Source organism: Syngnathus typhle, linkage group LG1, assembly GCF_033458585.1.
Source record: "Syngnathus typhle isolate RoL2023-S1 ecotype Sweden linkage group LG1, RoL_Styp_1.0, whole genome shotgun sequence".
NCBI classification, from domain to species: domain Eukaryota; kingdom Metazoa; phylum Chordata; class Actinopteri; order Syngnathiformes; family Syngnathidae; genus Syngnathus; species Syngnathus typhle.
Window position 1 is genome coordinate 23,464,583 of NC_083738.1, and position 26,470 is coordinate 23,491,052.

General features: G+C 46.9%; 2 protein-coding genes and 1 pseudogene across 2 annotated transcripts; all 3 read right to left on the reverse strand.

The window, feature by feature from the left end:
* Positions 1–2,827: 2,827 nt before the first annotated feature.
* LOC133155507 (macrophage mannose receptor 1-like) lies at positions 2,828–13,365 on the reverse strand. Its single transcript, XM_061280926.1, has 34 exons — positions 13,252–13,365; positions 13,135–13,179; positions 12,907–13,062; positions 12,741–12,820; positions 12,302–12,338; positions 12,097–12,147; positions 11,858–12,025; positions 9,729–9,848; positions 9,546–9,650; positions 9,434–9,457; positions 9,066–9,084; positions 8,882–8,975; positions 8,757–8,817; positions 8,357–8,410; positions 8,132–8,287; positions 7,948–8,033; positions 7,655–7,766; positions 7,530–7,577; positions 7,294–7,461; positions 6,927–7,049; positions 6,727–6,834; positions 6,626–6,661; positions 6,417–6,554; positions 5,094–5,237; positions 4,837–4,971; positions 4,590–4,738; positions 4,388–4,508; positions 4,262–4,313; positions 4,132–4,195; positions 3,932–4,062; positions 3,819–3,868; positions 3,585–3,758; positions 3,359–3,504; positions 2,828–3,280 (listed from the first exon to the last, which is right to left on the reverse strand). Exons 1-34 carry the CDS (start codon positions 13,268–13,270, stop codon positions 3,173–3,175), a joined length of 3,282 nt encoding a protein of 1,093 aa, XP_061136910.1. The 5' UTR covers positions 13,271–13,365; the 3' UTR covers positions 2,828–3,172.
* Positions 13,366–13,501: 136 nt separating this feature from the next.
* On the reverse strand, positions 13,502–16,273 carry LOC133155573 (ladderlectin-like). Its single transcript, XM_061281046.1, has 3 exons — positions 16,119–16,273; positions 13,677–13,879; positions 13,502–13,612 (listed from the first exon to the last, which is right to left on the reverse strand). The coding sequence occupies exons 1-3, from the start codon at positions 16,177–16,179 to the stop codon at positions 13,502–13,504; spliced, it is 375 nt and encodes a 124-aa protein (XP_061137030.1). The 5' UTR covers positions 16,180–16,273.
* A 2,861-nt stretch (positions 16,274–19,134) lies between these two features.
* LOC133155645 (solute carrier family 12 member 6-like) lies at positions 19,135–25,982 on the reverse strand (annotated as a pseudogene).
* Between the last annotated feature and the right edge of the window lie 488 nt (positions 25,983–26,470).

Here is a 26,470-nt window from a genome sequence, read left to right on the forward strand (position 1 = left end):
TAAATTTTATATGTATAGGACCTTTCATACAAGAAGTGCAGCTCAAAGCGCTTTACAACAATGAAAGAAAAACATGAATACATAAAAACAAAACATTAATGTATGCGTACACAATTAATAAAGTGAGTTTAAAATAGGAGCGCGCTTTAATAAAATAAAGAATATATCATTAAGAAAAGGTAAAAAATAAAATAAAGATAAAATTAGGCTTAAAATGAAATTTACAAAAGATAATTAGTTAAATGCTCGGGTAAAGAAATGAGTTTTAAGTTTTGTTTTGAAAATATCTAGCGACCTGGCCTCCCTGATACCTATTGGCAGTGTGTTCCATAGTTTGGGGGCGTAATTGACAAAGGCTGCATCACCGATCTTCTTTCTGCTGTTGCTGGGAGCCTCCAATAAACCAGCAGCAGATGATCGCAGGGTTCTTGGAGGTATATAGCTAACAAGAGAGTTTGCAATGTAGCTTGGTCCCTGGCCGTTGAAGGCTTTGTATAGAAGGAGAAGGATCTTAAAATCAATTCTAAATGTTACAGGAAGCCAGTGCAGAGCAGCTAGAACTGGTCTAATGTGCTCTCTCTTCTTGGTCCTGGTTAATAGGCGAGCTGCAGCGTTTTGGATGAGCTGAAGTCTATCAGTGGTTTTTTTCGGGAGACCAGTAAAGAGCGCATTACAGTAGTCAAGCCGGCTTGAAATAAAGGCATGAATCAGTTTCTCAGCATCATTTTGATTTATGAACGCTCTTACTTTGGCTATATTTCTAAGGTGGAAAAATGATGTTTTGGTCACCTTGTTAATGTGGGACCTGAAGCTTAGATCTGAATCTAAGATAACACCAAGACTTGGAACCTCGGATTTAATCCAGGGAGTTAATTTCCCCAAATTATTAAACAGCATTTCTCTTTTTGTTTTAGGGCCGATTAGCAAGATTTCAGTTTTATCCTCGTTTAACTTTAAGAAACTGCTGCTCATCCATTTATTTATAGCCAGAAGACAGTTGGTGATGGAGCTTATAGGTGTAGCATCATTGGGTTCTGCAGATATGTACAATTGTGTGTCATCCGCATAACTATGGAAATATACATTGTGCTTTCTGATGATGTCGCCAAGCGGCAGCATGTAAAGTGAGAATAATAGTGGACCAAGGCAGCTGCCTTGTGCAACCCCATAGTGGCTGTCATGTGTGCTGGACACATGCTCTCCTCAGCTGACATAGAACTTTCTCCCTTTGATATATGTTCCGAACCAGTTTAACACACAGTCCGAAAGACGGACTAACCTTTCAAGACGATTGGTTAGGATATCATGCTCAATGGTATCAAACGCTGCACTTAGGTCTAAGAGGATAAGAATCGGCACCTTGTTTTCATCGGAGTTTAGTCTGAGGTCGCTGATTATTTTAGTAAGAGCAGTTTCAGAGCTGTGGTATGTTCTAAAGCCTGACTGAAATTCCTCCAGGATATTGTTTTCTTTCAGAAACGAGTTTATTTGCACTGAAACTATCTTTTCAAGTATCTTACTAATGAAAGGAAGGTTGGATATCGGCCTATAGCTGGTCAGTACATTTCCATCTAGGTTGGGCTTCTTAAGTAAAGGTTTTACCACAGCTGTTTTAAAGGCATCTGGGAAGATGCCTGTTTGAAGGGATGTGTTTATAATGTTTAGGACATGACTTGAGACACTGTTGAATACCCGCTTAAAGAATGCGGTCGGTACAGGGTCAATACTTGGAGTGGAGGAGTTACACTCAGTGACAGTCTTGCAAAGCTCATTCAATGTAATACAGGTGAAGGTTCCCATGGTTACACAATTTCCATAGGATTTACTGAGATCATCTATGTTTATATCGGCAACAGTACTGGCTCTAATTGAAGTTATCTTACTAGTGAAGAATAATGCGAGTTCTTCACATTTTGATGCAGAGAACTGTGGGGGTGTGGGGGCAATGTTGAGTAGTTGATCAATAGTGGAGAATAATATTCTAGAGTTTCCAGTGTTCTCTGAAATAATCTTCGAAAAGTAATCCTTTCTTGCCAGACAAATGACATGGTGTCGGGAGAGCAATTGCATTTATTGGCTCAAATAGCACAAAACATATGTGAAATACTTTTTATTAATATTTACAATATAAATATAAGAAAAAGTCTCATATTATTCTTATCGAACTTTTCATTCAGCTCCTCCGTGAACGTGCAGTTTGGTTTCGGCATTGCTTGTAAACACTCGGTCTAAGCTGACTAGCCCACCCTACATTCACACGCACACACAAACACAAAGTGACAATCAGCAAAGGAGGAGAACATTTGAGGAGAAAGGCGTGACTTATTTGCGAACCATACTGAGAAACCTGGAATTGAGTGAAACGGAACGGAGTGGCAATTCTATTGACAATGTACTGTCCATGTATTAAGTTTGAGGCAGTCCGGAAAAATCCCGGAAGATTTTGAAATAACCCCCAGACATCTTTTTAGCTCTCAAAAGTAGGACGAGAATATACCATTTTGAAGCCCGCCACCTGGACCCATATCACAAGTGAACAAATCGGGAAAACAGTTCAAATTCCTTGCACATTTGTTTTTTAAAAGAGCCAAGGTCTGTCTATCCATTAACAGCAATTTTAAAATTGTTACAAAGCAGTGTACAATCATTTTTTTTTTTTTCAAAATGGTTCCAAAGAGCAATACAAAATGCACCCAAATGGCGTCATGGGGAAGTCTAATACTCGTACCTCGGGTACGTCATAAATTAGTGATCAAATTGACCAGATTATAAAATTGCCCTGTCCAAACCAGTAAACTATTAAATGAGTTAACCAGGTGACACACCGTTTGTCTTTATTATTTTATTATTTTTTGGGTCAATTAAACAAGGTAAAACAACAGATGCTATAATAATAATGCATGGTAAATTTAACAATAAGTGAATGAAATATAAGAAATCAATGATGAAAATGCCCGGTAAATCTAAGAGAATAATAACATGGTAAATTGGACAAAGGAATAATAATGCATGGTAAATCATCATATCACATGTTAAGTCAAGAAGAAGTCAACAGAATCATAACGCTTGGTAAATCTAACAAAAAGACTAATGCATGGTAAATCAGTCATAATGCATCCATCAATGGTAAATCAAACAGAACGATCATGGAAGGTCAATTGCATTCATATGATTACTCGCCACATGCATTGGCGCCTTTATCCAGCGCATAACGCTCCGTGGGCATCTTACACATGTAGCCGTTGAGTTGCGTGCACGACATCATCTTCCATTTGCCAGACTGAAAGTCCAAGTGAGATTGATTTTAATGCAAAAAAACCTCGTCTCCGACGAGCGGGTCAATCGTTTCCGCACCCACCTGGCTCAAGGCGGCCACGCAATTCTCCAACCCGTCGCCAAGTTCTTCCGGAGCCCAGTTGGTGAAGGTCACCTTCTGGTGGTCCGACCACGCGAATTCGCCGGGAACCACCGGGGCGTTCAGTTCGATCCATGTGTCGGCGAGGGCTGCAAACAGCAAGAGAGCTCTCATTTGCTTTCCAGATATGGTAGCGATCAAGCAGTTGCGACGCTTGGCGAGCGCGCACCTGACGTCAGGAGGTCTTGCAGCCAATCCTGCTCAACCTTGGAGCGAATGGACACCAGCTTGGCATTCAGACGGGAGCAGTTTTGTCGAGCGCCGTACCACGTCTTTCTCTCATCAAAACGTTTGTAGCAAAAGTCCGCAAACTCCTCCCATTCAGGTCCCAAGCATCTCGGCTCTGCGCGCAAGATGGCGTCACATGATGAAGTATGCTTTCTATTCTAGGCAGCCTACTCACCCTGGTCTTCAAAAGTGTACGACGGAGATCGAGCCAAACCGTCATCATTGCTGTAGACAGTAAAGTGAGAATGAGCCGGGCGTCTTCAAATAGACGCTGCATTGAGAGCCAACCTCGAGGTGATCCCGTTCCTGGCGGAGCTATTGTAGGCCTCCTGTGGGTCTCTCTTCAGCAAAGACACAATTCCTCCAATCGCGTTCTCAATGACGCCCGAGTGAATGGCAGCCGCGCAGATGTTTGACTCCTGCACTCAGAGAACATTTCAGACAAAGAAGAAGAACTCTGCTGGCAGGTCGTGGACTAATTAACATACCTGTTTGTAGATCTGTGTTCCGTAGACCGTGTAGGTTTGGGCGCAGCCTGGCGGGCACCGGACCCTGCGGGAGACCTTGAGTTACGAGGAGGCTTTTCCGCAAGAAAAATTGATGGCGGGTTTGACTCACGTCATTGAACTGTCCAGGACGGGGCTGACGGCTGTGGTGCTGCATAAGATGTCTGCGGGTCAGAAGGGCAAATCAAAGGCTGTTTCTTGCTGGTTTTTCCACTGCACTCCGAACGTCGGTACTCACCGCGAGAGGTGTCATCAGGCGTGCACCCTAAGACGTCAAAGCGAAGGCCAAGAAATCTTGGCAGGAGGCGGATGTACTTGGCGAACATGAGCCTGGTTAGCATGTAAGTCCCCACAGCAAGCTGGAAACAAAACACGCGCGCGTTTGCAATGAATGACAACAGCCCGGATGACAAAGTTGGCGTCGGTTACCGCTCGCTCACCTGCTCTGGGTGGCGATACCAAGTCTCTCCGTCAGTACTGAACTCCAACTCAAATACGTTGGAAGAATACTTGTTGGACATACACCTCTGGGTCACAATGCCCGTCACCTTGAAGCGCTGACCAAGGTTCACCTGGATCCAGCTGCCGACTGAGGGCGGAAGGCATTCCATTGCATTGCTCAGGATACCAAACTACCAACAACTACGACGGAGAGCTGTGTGTTTTTTCTTTTTTTTTTTTACATACGTATTTTGGACGGTGTCCAGCAACCGCTGCCCCCCAGGCGCGCTTTGTGAGGTTCGGCATTGATCGCAGAGGAAGAGGCTGAAAAGGAGGAGTCTGGGATTGTCCCGTCAGCGATGCCCAGACTGTCAAGACACACTGAGGAAAGACAAAAAAGTGGAAGGAACGCTCGCTCATTCACTCTCACGTCTGGCCAGCCGTCCGTCCCTAGCCGACGCGCTTTCTGGGGATCCGTTGGATTCTGTCCTTGTAAAGCCCACCTTTCTCCTCACAGCTGTAGACGATGTGGAGGTATTTGGAGACACCAGGGCAGGAGTCCGTGCCCGTAGGTTGAATGGGGCAAAACTCTTGTTTGTCACACAATGCTCTAAAGTGAGAGAGAGCCCCTTTCATCCTGCAGCGACCTGCAAATGACAACACAGCGCTATTTGATGCACATTTCATTCACATACCGACTTCAACTTGTTGCAGGACAAAGGAAATTTCAATGGTTAATGACTGAAGCAGGGGTGGCCAACCAGTCAGAGACTAAGAGCCACATTTTTTACTGTGTCATCGCAAAGAGCCACATCATACACATGAGCACACATGACCCCCCCCCCCCCCCCCCACACACACACACACCCCTCTGCTCAGCCAAATTTATTGTGTGACATTATGTCACGCACCGACATGATAATGACAAATTGACTCCTACAGTACTAAAACCACAGGCCAAGACCACATTTTCAACAATGAACATTGTGTGCATTGTCTCACACAGACAAAAACTCTCAGTTCAACAAATTCCACAAACAAAAACATACGTTTTTTCACTTACTATGTGTGGCGGGACAGACAATTCGTTTTAGTTTGTCGTTTTCAGGAGACAAGATTTCAATAACGTCACTGAGGTATTTTTTAACGAACTCCGCTTCATTGTATGGCTTTTTAGCCCGCGCAATGTTCCAAGCCAATTGAAACAATCCAAGTGTGACAGTCTGAGTGTTTCGTAATTTCTTGGAAAAACTGTTACCCATTTTTCTGCCTGTGTCCAAACTTGTGCTTGCGAAATTCAGTCCCTTTTGCAAAGTCCTTATCGATATTGGCATGAAGTGAGCTGAAGTGGCGCTGAACATTTGAAGCTTTTAAATGCGCTAATGACGTCCGACATATCAGGCAGAATGGCTTGCCATTGCGTTCAACAAAAACCAACTTTAACTCTGTTAAAAACGTCCTGTGTTCATCGTCATATCTTCGTTTAGCTGTGCATTTTTTCCTTGCCATTTTGAGAGCAAAATTGACACTCCTCAAATGGGTTTGTCCCTCCTCCTTTGCGGGATTTCACCTAACGCGCATGCGCGTTTGACCAAAATACCATATTGAACTCAAGCGAAGCAAATACGCATGAAAAAAACCCACAAATGTTGATATGAACGTAAAAGAGCCGCATGAAACCAGCCAAAGAGCCGCATGCGGCTCGCGAGCCGCGTGGGTTGGCCACCCCTGGACTAAAGCGTCCAAGTCCATGCATGTTGATATTGAATAATAAACGCCTCCAGGACAGCGCGCTAAAATCAACAATGCCACTGGAGGATTCTTACCGTGTGATCTGGCACCGCCACTCGGACAGACGTTGCTACGCCTCCGTCCGAGGAAAGCCGACTGTACGCGGATGACGCGTGCATCGGAACATTCAAGGAATCTCAAATCGTCTTGGCAGACAAGTTCCTCCTTGTAGCCTGAGAGTGAGAGAGCACAACCGTTGACTTCTCTCCGTCTTTTTTTTACAGAGACGTTGAAGGTGACTTACCGTCATGTAGCAGCAGCTGGGGTTTTGCTGTCTTTCCTAGAAGCGGGAACCAGAACGTGTGATGAAGGTCCACCCACCGTGGGGCGTCACATCTCACTTACCTTTTCCTCTTTTCTTGCAGACGTAGCCTTTCATGTTGTCGCACTTGTCACGCTTCCAGTCACTGCTGCCGGTGAGCAAGGAAAGACATTTCCCCTCTTTGGGGTCACCTGGAGGGAGGGGGGGGGGGGGGGGGAGACAAGATCTGAGCGAGCGCTCATCCGTTCCTCCAAAGTGCAGCTGACAACCGCCTCAGCCCGACCTTCACTCGAGTGGAGGTAAGAGAAGGGGGATCCGTCAGCCCACTTGCCGCCGTCACCCTCGATGCCTCCGTTGGCGCCCAACCACAGGGAGGCGTCATCGCCCATCAGAACCTTGGCGATACCTTTGGATCCCAAAGAGAACATGCACGATTCCAAAACGACTCACACATGACTACAACTTGACGGGTGTGGCACAGCCATGACAAAGTGCTAACAATACTGCAACAAAGAGTGAAGCCAAAAAACAAACAAGCAAAGCTGGCCATATCTCAGCTTGATCACGTTTCGAATGGAAAGGAAGGTGAAGTAGGGGAAAAAAAAAAAAGTTTCTTTCTCAAGTCATGCGCAAATTCACGACCAGCCAACCCTTTATGAAGGCCTGCTCATCGGTGTCGGTGATGCTGAGCAGGTCCCCTTCGAGGAGTTTGCAGTCGTCTTGCGCCTTCTGCCAGGTCTTGGTGGGCTGGCTGATCATCAGGTAGCAGAAGTCGTTGGTGGGGTTGTCCAGCCACCAGCCGCATTTGTAAGTCCAGCCTGCGAGCCATAGACGGCATAAGACAGCGGCAGTGCGGCATGAGACAGCGGCAGTGCGGGACACCTACTGACTAGGCTGACTGATGATGCCAGCCGTCGAGTCCCTCCGCGCTTGGCTGCAAGGAAGGGGGTCAAGTATCAGCAAATGCGATGGATGCGTCCAAAAAGGAGCGCTCGGGAGCGACGTTTGCACCTGTTTTGCAGAAGAATGGCCGCGTCGTTGAGCACTCACAGCCACTCAACTCCCCAACAGAATTTGGGAACGCACAGTCCCCCGTGGTGTCTTTTTCCCACCGTTTGTACTCCTGCGGACGACACGCGTGTATTGGACTCCCAACGCCCTTCCTGGGCTCACTCGCGCCCACGTTTTGCCCATTTCCCCTCCAAAACAATCCAATCGTTGAGCGGCATTTCTCCCCTTTTTTTTATGCTGCTCAAATTTGGACTTTCCCAGCGCAGCTTTTGAAAAATAAGCAATTCACTTACAAAGGTTGTTCCGTCACTCCACTCGTAGTCGTCGCCCGTCGTTTTCTTGAGTCCCACCAAAGCAGATTGTGAGGTCTGCGAGTGATCTTGAGGGAAGGAAGGAAGGAAGGAAGGACAAGAAGAGTTTCAGGGCGAGAAGAGCTTCAGGCAAATGACGAGTGCGGAGGTTCAACTTGGTGCTCACCATACACAAATTGGGCCTCTTGCTTAGAGTGGACGCTAGCCAGGTGGCCTCCCCGGACTTGACAGAACTTCTCGGCATTGTCATAATTTTCATGCGTCTTCTCGTAACGGTAACAATAATCGTCATAGTGGAAGGAGTTGTCGTCGCAGTAGGCAGCTGGGCCCGCAAAGAAAAACGTTACCGTGACAAGACGGCCAAAGTGCAAATAAGTGTGCTGCAACTCACTCTTCACGACAGCAGGACCACGTTTGGGGGAACACGTCTGTCCCTTTGGGCAGCCTGCACAAAAAAAGACCCGTTTGCTTCTTTCATTGGCAACGTGAGCACGGACGTGCAGGCTTACTCTGCGGCCGTTTGCACATGTAGGCCAACGAGGAATGACAGGAGCCAGACCTCCACTTGCCGGGCTCACCACTTCCCCCTTGGTTGACGTAGGCGCAGGACGCAACGTCGGCGCTGTCGGGAGAAAAAAAAAAAAAGGATCATTTTCCTGTTTTTTTCTCCTCCAAAAGTGTCCATCTTCAAAATTGGTTCCAGAACCTCCGCCTGACAACAGCATGCAGAGTTGTGAGGTCTTACCTTTTGAGTTGATTTGGGGCCCAGTTGCGGTGTGTTGTTGTCTGGCCATCAGACCAGGCCAGCGTCTGGCTCCCGCCTTCAAAGCGACACCAGGAGTCGTCGCATTTCTGCAGGGAAAAACAACAACAGTCCCAGTTGTTTCTCCAGACTCCACTGCCGCTTCCATCTCACCTGGTTGGAGAGTCCCAGCCAGAAGGGGGTGTCCTTGACCATGGTCGTCTTCACAAAGTCTTCCTCGGCCGAGGAGGTGATCGAGACCAGGTTGCTGCCCAGCCAGACGCAGTGGTGCCAGGCCCCCAGCCAACCGTTGGGCTTCACCTCCTTCTTGTAGCAGCTGGAGTCGTGCTCGACCCACCCGGGATCACACTTGCTGTCTGAGGGCACAATTTGGGGAACAGGCGGACAGATCAGAGCACACTCCTGTTTTTGCCCTGCAGTCCACTTTTGAGCAAAGGGTCATTTTCTCGGGTCGGGCATATTGGAAGATCACTCGACTTGGTTAAGCTCAGCCCAGTGCATTTTTTGAAATGATTCCGGAAAATTCACCTTCACGCTTGAGAAACAACCCGTCCGCACGCACACAAAGTGCCGCTGTGCAAGTTAAGACGATGCAAAAAGCATTCAACATGTGGCTGAGTACTTCACAAAATTGAACAAAAAACTGCAAAGAATTTGTCGGTTGGCATGGTGTGACTCCAGGATCATGTGCTCAGTCTGACTTACCGTCAAGAGTCGGCGCTGTCAATCCTGCAAGAGGAAACGAAAAGACAGACATTAAGGCACAGACGGAGGTCAAGGGGCGATAACGGTCGGTGGGGCGTCATGCCTCACTTACCTTTTCCTCTTTTCTTGCAGACGTAGCCTCTCTTGTTGCCGCACGGGTCGTACTTCCAGTCGCCGCTGCCAGTGAGCAAGGAAAGACAATTTCCTTTGGCGTCACCTGGAGGGAGGGAGGGAGACAAGATCTCAGTGCTCCTCCGTTCCTCCAAAATGCAGCAGACAACCGTCTCCGACCGACCTTCCCAATGGCGCTTGAACGTGAACGAGGAATTGTCAATCCATTTGCCGTCATCGTCATCGAGTGAGACATCGGCGCCCAACCACAGAGAGGATGCTTGTCCCTGACTCTTGACGAAACCTGTGGGTCAAAAGAGAACATGCAAGAAGAATAGGGGGATGTTAGCCAAGATGACGAGTAGTAGAATCAACACCAAGCCAGCAATAACAGTGCGGTATACTGCGCTCGAACTATTATTTCATGTTCTAATGATAACATATGCACTTATATGGTTTCATATGCACTTATTGATACACAAACAATGTATGTTTAAAAAAAAAGGGTGACACTACTTTGCGGGTGGTCTTGAAACCAATTATCCGCGGTAAACGAGGGATTACTGTACCATCAAACCTGTCCTGTAAAGAGATATAAAAATAATACGAAGGGGATGTGGAAGGCTAGGTATTAAACACTGGAGCTAAAAACAAAAACACAAAGTATCCGGTTTATTGTATTGAAATCGAGCGATCGATACACAATATGAAAGCGGTGGTCAATGAATAGGTTTTTTTTTGGTCAATGTGGGTGGGACCTGCCAGCTGGCAGGAAAATCACAGGATCCAGACAGACTTGGCTGCTCAATCCATATATTTCTTGGTGTAGAAGTAAAACCTCAACTGATGACAATGATATTGATATGTGTAGCATCCACAAAAGTTCTTGATGAAATTGCACAACCACTGACTCACATATGCATTATGTCTTACATCTGGTAGATTTCCAAAGGACATGAAAATAGCTACTACCACTGCAGAAATAGACAATTACACGCCATTCTCTCCCTCTCTGCTCTTTCAGTACTCCGAGATCCATGAAAAAGTTTCACAGAAAAACTTGACAACTTAGTTGAATAAAGAAAAGAAAAAAGTCAATATGGATTCTCAGCGCAACATCAATGGCACTAATGGATCCTATCGAGAGCGTCACACACACAAAAAAAAGGTGATGGGTATTTTCACAGATCTAAAGGAAGCATTTGACACAATAAATCATGGCATCAGAGTGGACTGGGTGAAGAGCGACTTAATCAACAGGCAGCAATTTGTAAAAATTGGAGATCAGACTTTTTGCCCATAACATGTGGAGAACCTCAAGGGTCGGCTGTCCTTGCTCCTAAACGCGATCATCGTGCAGTAATGCAGCAAAAATAATGAAATGCATTTTGTTTTGCTCGTGATACAAACATCTATTGCGCTGTGGACAATGGACAGCAGCTTATGGAAACAACCACAATTTGATGGAAACAAAATTCGCATGATTTGCAAAGTACACATATCGAACCTCATTTGGAAGGGAAAATTGACTTCTGAAATAAAAGTCCTGGGTGTGACTGTTAAAAATCAGCTGGAAATCATGTCAAAACAAAAATGTCAAAGGCAATTCGGAAGCATTGCGGACTCCAGATACCGACATCGACTCAGATTACTGTATGGGGAATATGGGGTAACACCAAATAAGTCAAGCGATAAGAAAAATAACAAGGAGAATACAAACGCACTTTTTATAATACCAGACAAAACTTTTGTCACTCAGGGATCTCGATCAAACACAAGACAGCTCAAATTATGATGTACACAGCAAGATATGGTGACCTTCTTCCAAGCGGGAGACACTTTTTTTTTTTATGGAAAGGCAGGCAGGGTAGGGTGGCTATCATCTGAGACGGAAACTGAATATTAGGCGTGGAAAAGTCTGCTGAACAACCATACAAATGTGTATAATTGTTTGTGGGGTGAAATTGTGCAATGGTCGAGAAGATGAGCACACATGAAAACTGCTCAAAAAAGTGTATCAAATCTGGTCTCTTAACATGCATGAGAAAAAAGACAAAGTGACTACACACAGGCTAAAAGGAATCTGAAAGTGTGTCTACTTCTGTTTTATTGATTTGTATGTTGAATTATTTGTTGAATGGATTAGGGTGGGAATCTAAAAAGCTCTGCTTCCTCCTACTCCAGCATTCTTTGTTGTTTTTTCATTTTGGGTGACTTCGATATGGCACTTTATTTTCCTATTTACGTGTTTTAAATATGTGCAAAATAAACAGAACTTGTTCATGGCCAATATTTCAATTCACGGCCGCCTACCGTGCACAAAGCTCTGCTCGTGCGAGTCGGCGATGCTGAGCAGGTTCCCTTGGTGGGCTTGGCAGTGGTCTTGCGCCTCCTGCCAGGTCTTGGTGGGCTGTGGGATGATCACGTAGCAGAAGTCGCTGGAGGGGTCATCCAGCCACCAGCCGCATTTGTCAGTCCAGTCTGCGAGCCAGACATAAGACGGCGTTACGCAAGACAGTGCAAGACGGACGGCGCCAGTGCTGGACACCTACCAGGTTGGCCCACCAATGGTGGCAGCTGTGGACGCCCTCCGCCGCGCTTGGCTGCAGAAAAAGGGGGTATAAGCAAATGCGGGACCCGTCCAAAAGGAGCGCTTGGGAGCGACGTTAGCACCTGTTTGGCAGACAACTGGCCGCGTATATCGGCATCCGAGGTTCAGGTAGATCCATGGCTGATAACCTATTATTGCACAGTCACCACCGGAGCCCCAGCTCTCATTGATGTCTTCGTAGTCCTGCGCACGAGATTTTGGACAGAACTTTAAGCGTGTTGCATTTGAACTGGTCGTCTTCCTGCCGCATTTCCTCACTTAATGGCGTACCTTCTCTCATTCAAGTTTCACTTTGGTTTGTCGGCTTCACTTTATTGTCAGTCAAAATAGTATGAACATTGCAATGAAATGAAGCATCTTGTGCCCTCTCTGGCGAGCCAAAGGTCTCATGCGCAATGCAAATAACCCTGAATACCTAAAGACAAACCAGAGGCACCATCCAGGATATTTCCTGGACATCTTAACTGCCTCCTCGCTGTCTCTAAAATCAGAGCGCCAAAAATGTCTCATCGGCTGCCCGATGCCTCAAGACAAAACGGATGCCTGCAAACCGACTTTTCCAAAGGCCTCCAGCAATTCACTTACCAAAGCTGTTCCGTCATTCCACTTGTAGTCGTTGCCCTTCCTCTTGAGTCCCACCCAAGGTCCAATATCTACAAAGAGTTCTTGAGGAAAGGAGCGAGAACAAGAGCTTCAGGGCAAGAAGAGCTTCAGCCAAGTGACGACTACGGCGGTTCCTCTTGGTGCTTACCAGTCAGGAATTGGCCATCTCGCTTAGAGTGGACGCGAGGCAGGTGGGCTCCCCGGGCGAGACAGAACTCTGCAGCATCCTCTTGATTTTCACGAGTCGGGCCATGAAAATAGCAATGATCGCCATAAAGGATGTTGCCATCGTCGCAGTCAGAAGCTGAGGGCACGACGAAAAACATTGAGGAGGAAATCATGACCAGATGGTGCAAATAGGCGTGCTGCAACTCACTCTTCACCACAGCAAGACCACTTTTGGAGGAACACGTCGGGCAGTCTGCATAGAAAAAGACCCTGTTTGAGCTTTTCTCCTTTCAAAGTCAACCTGATTACAAACATGCAGGCTTACCCAGCGGCCGTTTGCACATGTAGGCTAAGGAGGAAGCGCAGGAGCCAGACCTCCACTTCCCGGAATCCTTCCGAACCTTTTGGTTGACGTAGGCGCAGGACGCGACGTCGGCGCTGTCGATAGATTAAAAAAACAAAAAACAAAAAAAAAACTTTTTCCTATTTTTCCTTGAGTGGTCATTCTCAAACTTGGTTCAAGAACCTTTACGCCGACGTCTCCGCCTGACAACAGCATGCAGACTTGTGAGGTCTTACCTTTCGAGTTGATTTGAGGCCCAGTTGGTGTGCTTTATTGTCTCGCCATCAGACCAGGCCAGCGTCTGGCTCCCGCCTTCAAAGCGACACCAGGAGTCGTCGCATTTCTGCAGAGAAAAACAACAACAGTCCCAGTTGTTTCTCCAGACTCCACTGCCGCTTCCGTCTCACCTGGTTGGAGAGTCCCAGCCAGAAGTGGTTGTACTTGGCCATGGTCGTCTTCACAAACTTTTCCTCGGCCAAGGAGGTGATCGAGACCAGGTTGCCGCCCTCAGAGACGCAGTGGTGCCAGGCACCCAGCCAACCGTTGGGGACTGCCATCGTCTTGTAGCAGCTGGTGCCGTACCCGCGCCACCCGAGAGCACACTGGTTGGCTGAGGGCACAATTTGGGGAACAGGCGCACAGATCAGAGCACACCAATGGCATGTTTTTACTCAATGCTCTTCATTGGGCGCATGGCAACCAAATGCACGAGGATTCTGTCAGGGAGGGCAATGCTCATTGTGCCTTTGGCCCCTTCCAAAAACTTGCCTGTCCTTCATTTTGGGGTGAGCTGCTGATTGTTTGCATCAAAGCATCACTTGTGCCTGCCAAGGATTGATTGATTCACTTTTATTTCTTCACAACATCATTGATCATGATTACATGTCCACAGATCATGACATGAGATTGCACACAACTGCCCCAAACTGATGTACAGTGGGGCAAACAAAGGATGTAGTCAGCCACCAATTGCGCAAGTTAAACGATGCCTGTCATTTTCATCAGAGGTACTATGAGAGACAAAATGAATCAAACTCAATTGAGCCACCAATTGTGCAAGTTAAAAGATGCCTGTCATTTTCATCAGAGGCACTATGTGAGACTAAAATGAATCGAACTCAAACTCACAGTGTTAACACTTCATCTTCACCATCAGCGATCCCCACCCACCAGTCACGCACGTGTGGCAAATCCATGACCAATGACCTAAGCCCAAATCAGGTCCTCGCACATTTCACCGCTGGGGGGTGCTAAAGCACAAGGCAACTCAGCAACTGTAACATTGCAACAGTTGGACCCCGCGCCTCTCTTTTTAGCTCAGGAAGCCCGTGTCCTTGAATTAAATGACAAAGTACAAAGCCAAGCTAGGCTGGGCTGGGCTGGGCTGAGCAGTGCAGGGGTTTCATGGGGAAGAGGGGCTTTTAAACTGCGGGCTCAGTCAGGTTAACCCAAATAAGCACGGGCCTCGAATGGACTCTGAGGGGCAAATGCAATATTCAGATGAACACGCACTGAAAATCAGAGGCTCTTGTAAAAGTCCGGCTGAATTTTGCAAAGAATTTCACTGAGAAAAAGAAATGAATTTTTTGAGAGAGAAATTCATTGAGGAAAATAAATGAATAGGTTTTTGATCATATAATTCATGAGACATTATTGTTCATGAAAAAATAGTTATTGTAGAAAGAGCTGAAGAAATTATTTTTAAATGATAATGATCATCATTTATAATTTCATTACAATGTACATAAATAAATCATCATACGGATTTGTGTGTTTATTGATGTCTCATTGATGAGGTTTTTGATCATGTAATTCTTGTAGAAAGAGCTGAAGAAATGATTATTGTTAAATTATAATGATTATTTATCATTTATAATTTCATTACAATGTACATAATTTTTTTATTTATTATTCATTATATTTAGATGAAAGAAAACGAGAAATAGCTTTATAATAGAGGCGCTAAGAACTATCTGTTGTATAAAGGGCTGTATGAAATAATTATTCGTAATATGTTTCAATAATATCAATAATGATTACATTTTAATGCTAAGAAATGGTTTAGTTAGGAAGAGCGCAGGTTCGTAAAGTAGTGCTTTACAAGTTCATGAGAAGTTGAGCAAGTTCGGCAGGGTTCACGGCCAACAAAGACGTTACTTGCTACATGGTTGTTGTTGTTGCATGATACGTAGATTGGATGTTTTAGTGTTACTTTGTATCGTTATGTGGCGTGGAGAAATCGCGGACGTTTGAAACGTGTTGCTGCTGCCTGCCGTCCGTCGCCCGTCATTCATATTTCTCACATCCACCGCTAGAGGTCTCCCCAGACCACCGAGATGCGCTCGTCCGTCCGTCTGAGTGACCGTGCCCTTTGAATGAGCATAGTAGAGACAGGTCGACTTCCTCTATAGGCCCTTTGGAATTACTTCAAAGTCAAGTTGTTCGTATATTCTGACAGAGCAGCAGCCAACATGAACGAAAGTGATAAACGCACCTTAAAAAGCCACCCCATATTTGAACGAACGAGAAAGGAATGGAAAGAACACGATTGGCAACGGTACGAAGGAAGCAATTGCGCTCACTCGAGCAAGAGTGACGTCATCAAAGTTGTACACAGCAACAGCATCAGAATAATTCAAAAGTTCACAGGAGCTAGTCTTTGTGCTCAGAATTGGATCCATTGCAATAAAGTGTTTTGATCTCAGGCCCTGTAATGTTTTGACAAGAATAGAGGCAGATGCAGTCATGCGAACTCACAGTACAGTACATTTCATCACGTTGTCGCAGCAGTATTGTTTTAGCAACGAACTCTGTTGAACTGACTGGTTTTAATTGACTAAATTGCTTACCTGACACGCATGTCCAATATAGGCCAAGCATGAGAATAGACCTCACGAGTGCCTCCCACATCTTGGAGAGAGAGGGAGAGAGAGCGCGGGGGGAAAAAAATCGCCTCACTGAGGGTCGCAGCGATTGCACTCCGGAGAAAAGAAATGACAACGGCCTGTGGATTCCAGTCTGGAGAAACAAATGGACGTTTGGTGTGCCTGCTCCAAGCCAGAGACAGGCCAAGCCCACACGCCAACCACGTCACGTAGCACAAAATGTGGGAGTGGCGAGCGCGTGTGATGGACGCACTGTACCCTTTGAGTGCTTTATTTTGTTTGTTACTTTGATTCCTTTTTTTTTTTTTTGTTACTTTGTAAATGTTCTGGTGTATGCGGGAACAACAGCAAGAAGCAGTCAACTCATTTAACAGTAAATCGAAATCATGAAATCCAAGTAGGAAAGTGGGAATGAAAGGAGGTGGAATTCAGTGTATTCATTTCACAGTAAATCGAAATCATGAAATCCAAGCATGAGAGTGGGAATGAAATGAGGTGTAATTCAATGTGTTCATTTAACAGTAAATCGAAATCATGAAATCCAAGTCTGAAAGTGGGAATGAAAGGAGGTGGAATTCAATGTATTAATTTCACAGTAAATCGAAATCATGAAATCCAAGCATGAGCGTGGGAATGAAATGAGGTGTAATTCAATGTATTCATTTAACAGTAAATCGAAATCATGAAATCCAAGTAGGAAAGTGGGAATCAAATGAGATGTACTTGTGAATGAAAATGAGCGAGGAGACGATGAGCAAATGAATCTGAGAGAAATGAGGGGGAAACGTCAAGGCCCTTGAGTGCAATAATTTGCACACCATGCGGGGATCTTGTGGCTTGTTGGCTCTTTGGGGGAAGCAAACGCTTGAGGACTCAGACGACGCCTCGATGGGATTGTTATCTTGTACACATTTTCAGGCACTTACACAGGGTGACCAGATTTGGGGTTTTCAAAAGGGGGGGGGTCATGGGTGTGTCTATGTTATGACACAAATGACATGGTGTCTGTATAGCAATTGCATTTATTGGTTCAAATAGCACAAAACATATGTAAAATACTTTTTATTAATAATGTTTATAATATAAATAAAAGAAAAAGTCTCATATTATTCTTATTGAACTTTTCATTCAGCTCCTCCGTGAACGTGCAGTTTGGTTTCGGCATTGTTTGTAAACACTCGGTGTAAAATGACTAGCCCACCCTACATCCACACGCACGCAGGCGTGCGCACACACACGCACGCACACACACACGCACGCGCGCGCACACACAGAGTGACAATCAGCAAAGTGATACATTTGAGGAGAAAGGCATGACTTATTTGCGAACCATACTGAGAAACCTGGAATTGAGTGAAACGGAACGGAGTGGCAATTCTATTGACAATGTACTGTACATGTATTAAGTTTGAGGCAGTCCGAAAAAAATCCCGGAAGATTTTGAAATTGCCCCCAGACATCTTTTTAGCTCTCTAAAGTAGGACGGAAATATACAATTTTGAAGCCTGGCACCTGGACCCATCTCACAAATGAACAAATCGGGAAAACAGTTCAAATTCCTTGCACATTTGTTTTTAAAAGAGCCAAAGTCTGTCTATCCATTGGTCTCAAATAATTACATTGAAACAAACAAAGTGTGAGCGGCGTGACTCACATCACACACAATTGTGGTCACCTTGCGGGTGAGACGGGAGGTATAAATGTCCTTCAGGGAGGGGAGTGAAGCACCATCTAATCCTACCAGCTGTGTTCACTATGCGCTGCAGGGCCTTCATGTTGTATTCAGTGCAGCTACCACCCCACACAACGATACAACTGGAGAGGACGCTCTCAGTGGTGCCATGGTAGAATGTGCGCATGATGGCTGGTGGAGCACCTGCTCGCCTGAGTTTCGGCAGGAAGTACAGGCGGCGCTGAACTTTCTTTGCCAGTGATGCAGTGTTGGTGGTCCAGGAGAGGTCTTCACTGGTGTGCACCCCCAAGAATCTGGTGCTGCTCACTCTCTCCACTACAGCACCGTCGATGGTCACTGGCAGGTGTTAGGTGTGACCCTTCCGGAAGTCAACAACAATCTCCTTGGTCTTGCTGACGTTCAGCAGGAGGTTGTTGTCCTTGCACCATGTGGCCAGAAGGTTGACCTCCGACCTGTATTGAGTCTCGTCGCCCTTGGTGATGAGACCCACCAGCAGCAGCAGCAGCAGCAGCAGCAGCAGCAGCAGCAGCAGCAGCAGCAGCAGCAGTAGTAATAATAGTAGTAGTAGTAATACGTATGATTATTTTGTGATTCTAGTAAATATTGTTTGGGAGCAAATGGAGTAAGATTAAAATTCTCATCAATAGAAGTTATGAAAATAATCAGAGACAAAGGTCACCCTGGGCACAAAAAGAACAAAATCTGAGACAAAGGGCGCCCTGGGCGCAATAAAAACATTTAGATCTGAATTTCTACATAAATCTAGGAAGTAGATTCTTTGAAAAATTACAATTAATTTCAATAGTTTCAGGCCTCACAGCTGTTACAGGCAGGTGGGGTGGAGACAGGCAAAATCATTGAAATTGTTACTGTAGCAGAACTTCACTGAAGGGCAACATTTGTTTCTTCTAGATCACTTTATTCCCAAAATGTTCAACCAAACAAGTTTTATGCCTCACATAATTGTGTAATTAAAAAAAGATACATCTTGGAATCTCTGTTATCATGTACAGGAAATACAATAACGTTTGAAAAACAAAAATAAATCCCTGCACCGTAACACAAACATTTGGAGAACGAAAAAACAGGTTACAGCTCACACTTAGCAACAAGCGCTTATTCACACACATACAGACAGTAGGGCATGAATCATTTATAACATTCCACACATACATACCGGTCATTTCTGCCTGGATGGTCCATGCCTCATTTTGTTTCATTCTCCCAGAAATGACGTCCACGAGGGCCAACCTCTGAGACTTTGGCTCATGATATTGGAAGTATTGCAGTTACACAGGAATGTGACATGGCGAGAAGAAACTGCATGTCAATGAGTGAGGAAAATGTCCATTTCATCAAAGCAGAACTACAAGGGATTTGTTCTGTCACCGGAGACAAAAAAAAAAAAAAAATGGACCATCCATATACAGTAGTTTAAAATCAGAGAAGATACGAAACTATTTAAGTTACTATGCTGGAAACAAAAGTGCAGAGCATGAACGAATTCCAACATTTCGAACAAACATACCGAGAAAAAGAGAAAAATTTCAACCCTGAGTCTCATCAGAGCAACGAGAGCCTCTGACACTTGACATCGCACTACGACCGTCAGCGGGAAAACGCAATCCATAAGAACACGGGGCTTGTTTCTTTTTCTTGCAGCGTGACGCCAGTGGAATGACAGAAGAGTGACGACAAGCAAGTGACAAGCGGCGGTTGGTTTGAGTGGTCCCATGCGGCAGTCAGACCCCCCCCCCCCTTCTCTCACTTGCAGTAGATTGGCAACTAACTGCCTTCAAAGTGGGCATCTCATCACGAGTAGATGGTGATGACTTCACTTCCTCCACCTCGGACCAGCAGAACACGCTCCAAACCCTCGGTGAGAACTTCCAGGAACTCCATGTCTGCTCAAGTGAGTCACGGACAGCCAAACATTCACGCAGACGCTGAACCTCTCCGAGCACAAAACAAACCACCAAAAGGATTAAGGATACAGTTCTCATCTCCGTCCGGGTTCTTGGGTGGTCCCGGCATATTGAGGAGGACTACTCTGGCGTCGTGGGATTTGTTGACGATAACTTCGTCGAGCTTGACGGCCGTGTGCATCCTCCTCACGTTGGAATGGTCACTGAAGAAAAAGACATACTGGATGATGCTTGTGCGGAGGGGGAGGAGCGACGTATGAACACTGACGGTCGGATGCTGAGCATGTCTCTGAAGCCCTCGGGCGTGGAGCATCCAGAGTGCGCTGCCCGGTACTGCGACGCCTTCTCTTTGGTCCAGGTCATTTGAACGGGACGGTGGCGCTCGGACGAGGACCCGTCGCCGGCCGCCGCCGCCGCTCGCTCCCGTTCGCCGCCGTCCGTTTCGTCGTCCTCGTCTGAGCCGATGCTGGTCAGTCGCAACATGGAGTTGCGGTCCTTGACCAGCTGAGCCTGGCCCGCGGGTCACAAGATAAAGTGGCAACGTCAGGTCATAGGTTCCTCTTGGACTTGTCTGCCTCAGCCCTGGCTCCCGCGAATTGGCGCGCGACACATACTGACTCGCTAGCTCAACGACATCACATCTACAGTACTAATGCGTGGGCCTTTGAGTGGATATTAAAGCGAACTCCTCAAATCGCTCGCCATAATTCCGTAGAAGCAATCTACTTGGACTAGCTGATGGCTGGCTACTCACATCATCAAAACTCCAGCGCACCCGCTGAGGAAATCCAGCGGCGAGAAGGAAGCCAATATTTCAAAAATGTAAGGGTCAGGCGGGCGGAAATATTGCCCACACGTAGCCGCGCGGCTTTACCTCTCGCTCACGGTCCGATTTGGAAAGCCGCATCTGGCGGAGCATCTGCGACCTCTGCTCCATCATCAGGGTCCTCTCGTAAGTGTAGGCGCTGATGTCGCTGTCGTGCTGGCACAGCAAAAAGATGCGTTTAGTTGATGCCCTCCAAATTAAGAAGAGCAGCGGTGGCTTACCATCTCAACGACTTCCACCTCGGCCTCGATTCGTAAGTGATAGAGGAACGTCGCTAGGTCCTTCTTCATTTGGATGGAATTGTCCTCCATCTGGGCCACGGTAAAGATGCGCATCCCGCACTTTCGCCATACCTACTCCAGGCCAGCGAGAGAAGAACACAGCAAGGTTAATAGAGTTCGCTGGACAACAAAACAGAGTTGTTGGTTTTTTTTTTAATGGAAAATATTTATTGTGTTATTTGTTTATTATTTATTCATCACTCATATTATTTATTTATTATTTATTGCTTGTGCCTTCTTGTTTTTATTTTGTGTCGTCTACTTGTATGTCTATTGTGTACTATGTCTCGTCACCGTGGGATAGAGGAAACGGAATTTTGGTTTCTTTGTGTGTCTTGACATATGAAGGGATTGACAATAAAGCAGTCTTTGACTTTGAAATGTTAATCGGCAACTAATGTATTGTGTGGCCGGCACCTTGTGCTGGCGTAGCAGGAAGGGCAGCAGCATCAGCATCCCGCCGTCGTGCACGATCCACCAGACGTCCATGTAGCCGTCGGCGCACGGCTCGTTGTTGCTGGGAAGGAGGGAGATGTTTTTCGGCACCAGCAAGGCCAGGTGAGCGGCCGTGGTGACGCGCACTGTGTCTGGAGGGAGGACAGGGGGCGCCGTCAGACCCTCAATTGAAAGACAGTGGCGGGATGTACAAATCTTTTAGTAGCAGGCATCTGTTCTTTCGACACATATTTTTGAAGCCGCGCAACTTAGTCAGCAACAGTTCAGAATTGTAAATGCCATAAATGGGAGAAGAGATAGCATTTGCGTTGTAGGTAAGCAACAGTGAGAAAAGGACACACACAGACACGCAGACACACACAGACACACACACACACACACACACAGACTCGAGTGAGAGTATGTTTGCCACTTGTGTGGGACGGAGAGGAGCGAGAAGCAGCACTCACGGATGAAGGTCTTCCAGGACTGCGGATCTTCGCTCTGCCTCCAGGCATGAGGCCATCCCATCACCACGGTGTTGGGCTTCATTCCCCCCAGACCGCTGGACTGGATCATATGACTGATGCCTTCACGTGCCTTCTGTGCGACGATGCACTGGCAGAACCCTTTGACCCGCTCCTTGTCCATCAGAAGCTTTAGGGTCTGACAAGATGAATTTTATTTGTGTTAATCAAAAAGCAGGACCTTGTAGTCCAGAAATCAAATCCTGGCCGACGAGATCTCACCTGTTCCGCCGCCAATGCCTCTCCGTAGCTGTGAAGGAAGTTGCCGGAAACTACCGTGCCCACGATGGTCAGGCCTTTTCCTGCCTTCAGCTGGCTGGCAAAGGTCAGCAGGCGCGGAGACTTGACGTGCGCGTCTTCATCCAGTTTGAGTAAAACCAACAGCTGCGGCCTGCAGGAGACAGGTCTTGAATTGGAGCCCGAATCAATTCTTGCCGTCTTCACCTCACGGGGAGAATTGTGTACCTCCAGTTTTTAGTGTGAGGTGGGCCCTCTTCCAACCGCAAGAGGGCGTAGCGGGCGGCGCTGAGCGAGAGTCCGCGGATTCCATCTCCCCACTCCTTCTCTGCTCTGGATTGCAATACAGGACAGACACTCATGTTACCCATTGCTCATACTTCAGTGAATTATATGTTTAAATGTGTTTCTAATCTCTGTGTTAAAAGACTTTAAATATGAAGTGGCATAAATGCTACAAAAACATGCGTAGGGAGAATTTCTCAAGGGGACTGTATTTCTTTATTGCAAATTTCACTTACTCCGAGGGTGGCTAGAAACGTTAACCCCAGCGATGGAGGGGGGGATTACTGTAGTGTAAAAGTGTCAAATTGAAAATATAACCAATGTTTTGGTGTAACGTTGAGGAGGCGGGGCTAAATGTTGCCCATGACCACATTTTATTCAACGTGAGCGACTGTTGTCAGCTCTCTTAGCCTTAGCGGCCACGGCACATCCAAAGATGGAGGCGCTCGTACGTCTAGGTACCACTATAAAGTGAAGGTAACTCTGAACGGCACATGCCATCGCCATGGAAACATACCCGTGGTACTCGATGTACTTGTAGATCATGCCTGCAATCACTATGGCAACAATTGCATAGTACCAGGAGGAGATGAACATGAGCGCCAGGCAGATGGTCATCCCCAAAAATGACAAGGTCCTTGACACACACACACACACACACACACACACACACACACACACACACACACACATACACAAGCACAGACACGGTGAGTGTGTGTGGATCCACAGCCAACGCAGCGGCTGCGGCGCACACACCAGTGGTAGTAGGAAAAGCGTGGTCTCCCGTTGGGCGTCCTCAGGAGGGTCTGCAGGCCGCAGGCCAGGTTGACAAACAGGTAGCACATCAAGAAGAACCTGGACAGAGAAGAAGATTGACAGCTCTGACGACCAATGACGTGACACAAGAGGGGTTGGGACGTCTCACATGGTCAGGATTGGAGCCACCAGGTCCAGAGAGGCAATGAGGATGCCCAGCTCAGCGATGAGGGCCGTCAGCAGCAGCGCCCAGGTGGGTTCGCCGTTGGCTTTACCGTGACCGAACACCTGACGCGCACCAGCAAAAGCGGGTCAGCACATTGCCTAGCACGCATGCTGAGAATGTCCGACAGTCTAAGTTCCAACCCGAAGAAAGGGAATAATGTTGTCTTTGGCGATAGCCTGCAGAAGCCTTGGAGCACCCGTCAACGACTGGAGACCCGCGCCACACGTGGAGAAGAAGGATCCCACCACAATGACCCAAGGAGTGGGCCAGGCTAACGTGGCCACTACCAAATTCCCTCGGACAGAGTCTCCAAACCTGCAGGAAATGACAACGTTCAAAAACATCTCTCTTACACAGGGAGACACGTAACGAATGGAACCGACTTGTCTCTGAGGACCACACCGTCAATGCAGGCGCCAAATAAAACAACGCTGCTGAGGTCTGGGTAAAGGAAACTCAGGAAAACGTCAAACCCTCAAAGGTCAGCTCAAACATAATTCTTTTGCGTTGCATCTACTAGCATCATGCTAATGCTAATTTAACACAAACGGAGTGGCAATACATGTAGAAAGACAATATTACCACAGTCAGTTCCTTATCGTCCGTGAGGAATGAGTCATATTAGTGCCGTACTGATAAGCGGAGCGGAGTTGTGATGTTGCCACGAACAGTACAGTATCTCTGTCTGTTTTCCGAGGTGGACAAATCATGCACATCAAGAAGGGTAGCACAATACCTTTTTAGTTCTTGGAGTGTGATAACAACTTTTAAAATAACTTTTGCAGTTGTTTTTTTTTTTATGGGGCCAAACAAATGGTGTTTCCATTCATTTCAATTGGGAAACGATATGTTAACGTTTTGCATACAGCGCGTCGGAATGAGTGAAATTCACACTGCACTGTGCTCTAATGGAAGGATACAAATAAAGGAGGTGGTGAGGATAGCAAGGATAGTCCCGATGGGCGTCCTTTAGGTCCCCTGACCGATTCGAACCGGCCATGATTCCTGTGGAAGACAAGTAAACGCCTCAAAATGAGCAAGCTTCAGGAAAACCCTCCTCCACCTCTTAATGGGGATGGGTGAGTACCAATCGTGAAAATAAAGAAAATGTTTACCTGTGACGGAGGGGAAGAAGATTCCCACCAGGAGGGTGAAGGAGGTGGTGATGTCAGCAAAGACGTAAGGCTGCTGTGTGGATGGCGAACCCGCTCCCTGGGAGGAGCTCAAAGAGCCTTTCTCCACCACGTCTCCTTTGCCAAGGTATGAGCTCCACAGGTTCTCTGCGCCGCAAAGGAGGAACGTCACGCGCCATCGCGGCCAAAACGGCTACAAATGCGTGCGGCGTTACCGGAGATGATGCCACTGGCCAAACCAGGGATACCGTCGATGCGGGAGAAGTTATTGGCTGCAAAGTAGTCGTCACAGGAGGAGTTGAGTTCGGCACTCTGGCAGAAGCGGCTCCACAAGTATGTGGTATTCTCGCCGCGACTGGGGACCAGCTCCGTTGTCGCCAGAGTCGTGGTGTTGCCGTCCGCTGGAAAAAAAAGGTGAAACGTTTGTCAACTTTGCAGGCCTCCTAAGCGTGCAAACGGTGGTGCACAACATCAAAACGCACCGCCGCCAAGCGTCTCATTGGTCACCTCCCTCTCGGCGGACAGCGGGACGGTTTTAGCGCACTGCTGGTCGAAGAGGTCGTGGCCGTTGATGGTTCGGTTTCCGAGCGTACATACCCTGCAAAGTTAAAGTTAAGTTAAAGTTCCAATGATTGCCACACACACATCTGGGTGTGGTGAAATTTGTCCTCTGCATTTAACCCATCCCCATGTGATTTTAATCCATCCCCTGGGGGAGAGGGGAGCAGTGAGCAGCAGCGGTGCCACGTTCGGGAACCATTTGGTGATCTAACCCCCCAATTCCAACCCTTAATGCTGAGTGCCAAGCAGGGAGGCAATGGGTCCCATTTTTATAGTCTTTGGTACGACCCGGCCGGGGTTTGAACCCACAACCTTCCAGTCTCAGGGCGGACACTCTACCACTAGGCCACTGAGCTGGCGGGTCAAGTTCGGGTAAATTTCAGTGGGAGTTTTAAGAGTAGTTCAAATTGGAAACCTTCCATTTACGAATGAAATCATTGCGCTAATCTTACGTCGCGCTTTGTCACAAATGTCAAGCATTTAGATGAGACAACGCACCGGCGACGGGACGGCAGTACGTACGGGAAATTGGGCGGCCTGAAAGCGGAGACCAGCGCGCCCACATAAATGGAGACGATGGAGACGATGACGCAGGCCAGGAAGACAGAGGCCAGTTTGTTGACGTACTTGACGCCCACAAAGACCAGCAGGGACATGAGGAGGAGGCAGACGGAGCCGTAGACACGCAAGTTGTTCAACATGGCCGCACCCTCGCCCTCCAGCCCCTTGGCGGTGAAGATGGCCGCCTCAGGTGCAATTATGACACAAATGACATGGTGTCTGAAGAGCAATTGCATTTATTGGTTCAAATAGCACAAAACATATGTAAAATACTTTTGATTAATAATGTTTATAATATGAATATAAGAAAAAGTCTCATATTATTCTTATCGAACTTTTCATTCAGCTCCTCCGTGAACGTGCAGTTTGGTTTCGGCATTGCTTGTAAACACTGTGTGTCAGCTGACTAGCCCACCCTACATCCACACGCACGCGCACACACACACACACGCGCGCACACACACTCTCACACGCGCGCACACACACGCGCGCGCACACACGCGCGCGCACACTCACACACACACACACACGCACACACACACACGTACACACACACACACACACACACACGCACGCACGCACGCACACACACACACACAATCAGCAAAGTGAAACATTTGAGGAGAAAGGCGTGACTTATTTGCGAACCATACTGAGAAACCTGGAATTGAGTGAAAGGGAACGGAGTGGCAATTCTATTGACAATGTACTGTACATGTATTAAGTTTGAGGCAGTCCGAAAAAATCCCGGAAGATTTTGAAATCGCCCCCAGACATCTTTTTAACTCTCGAGAATGTACAATTTTGAAGCCTGCCACCTGGACCCATATCACAAATGAACAAATCGGCAAAACAGTTCAAATTCCT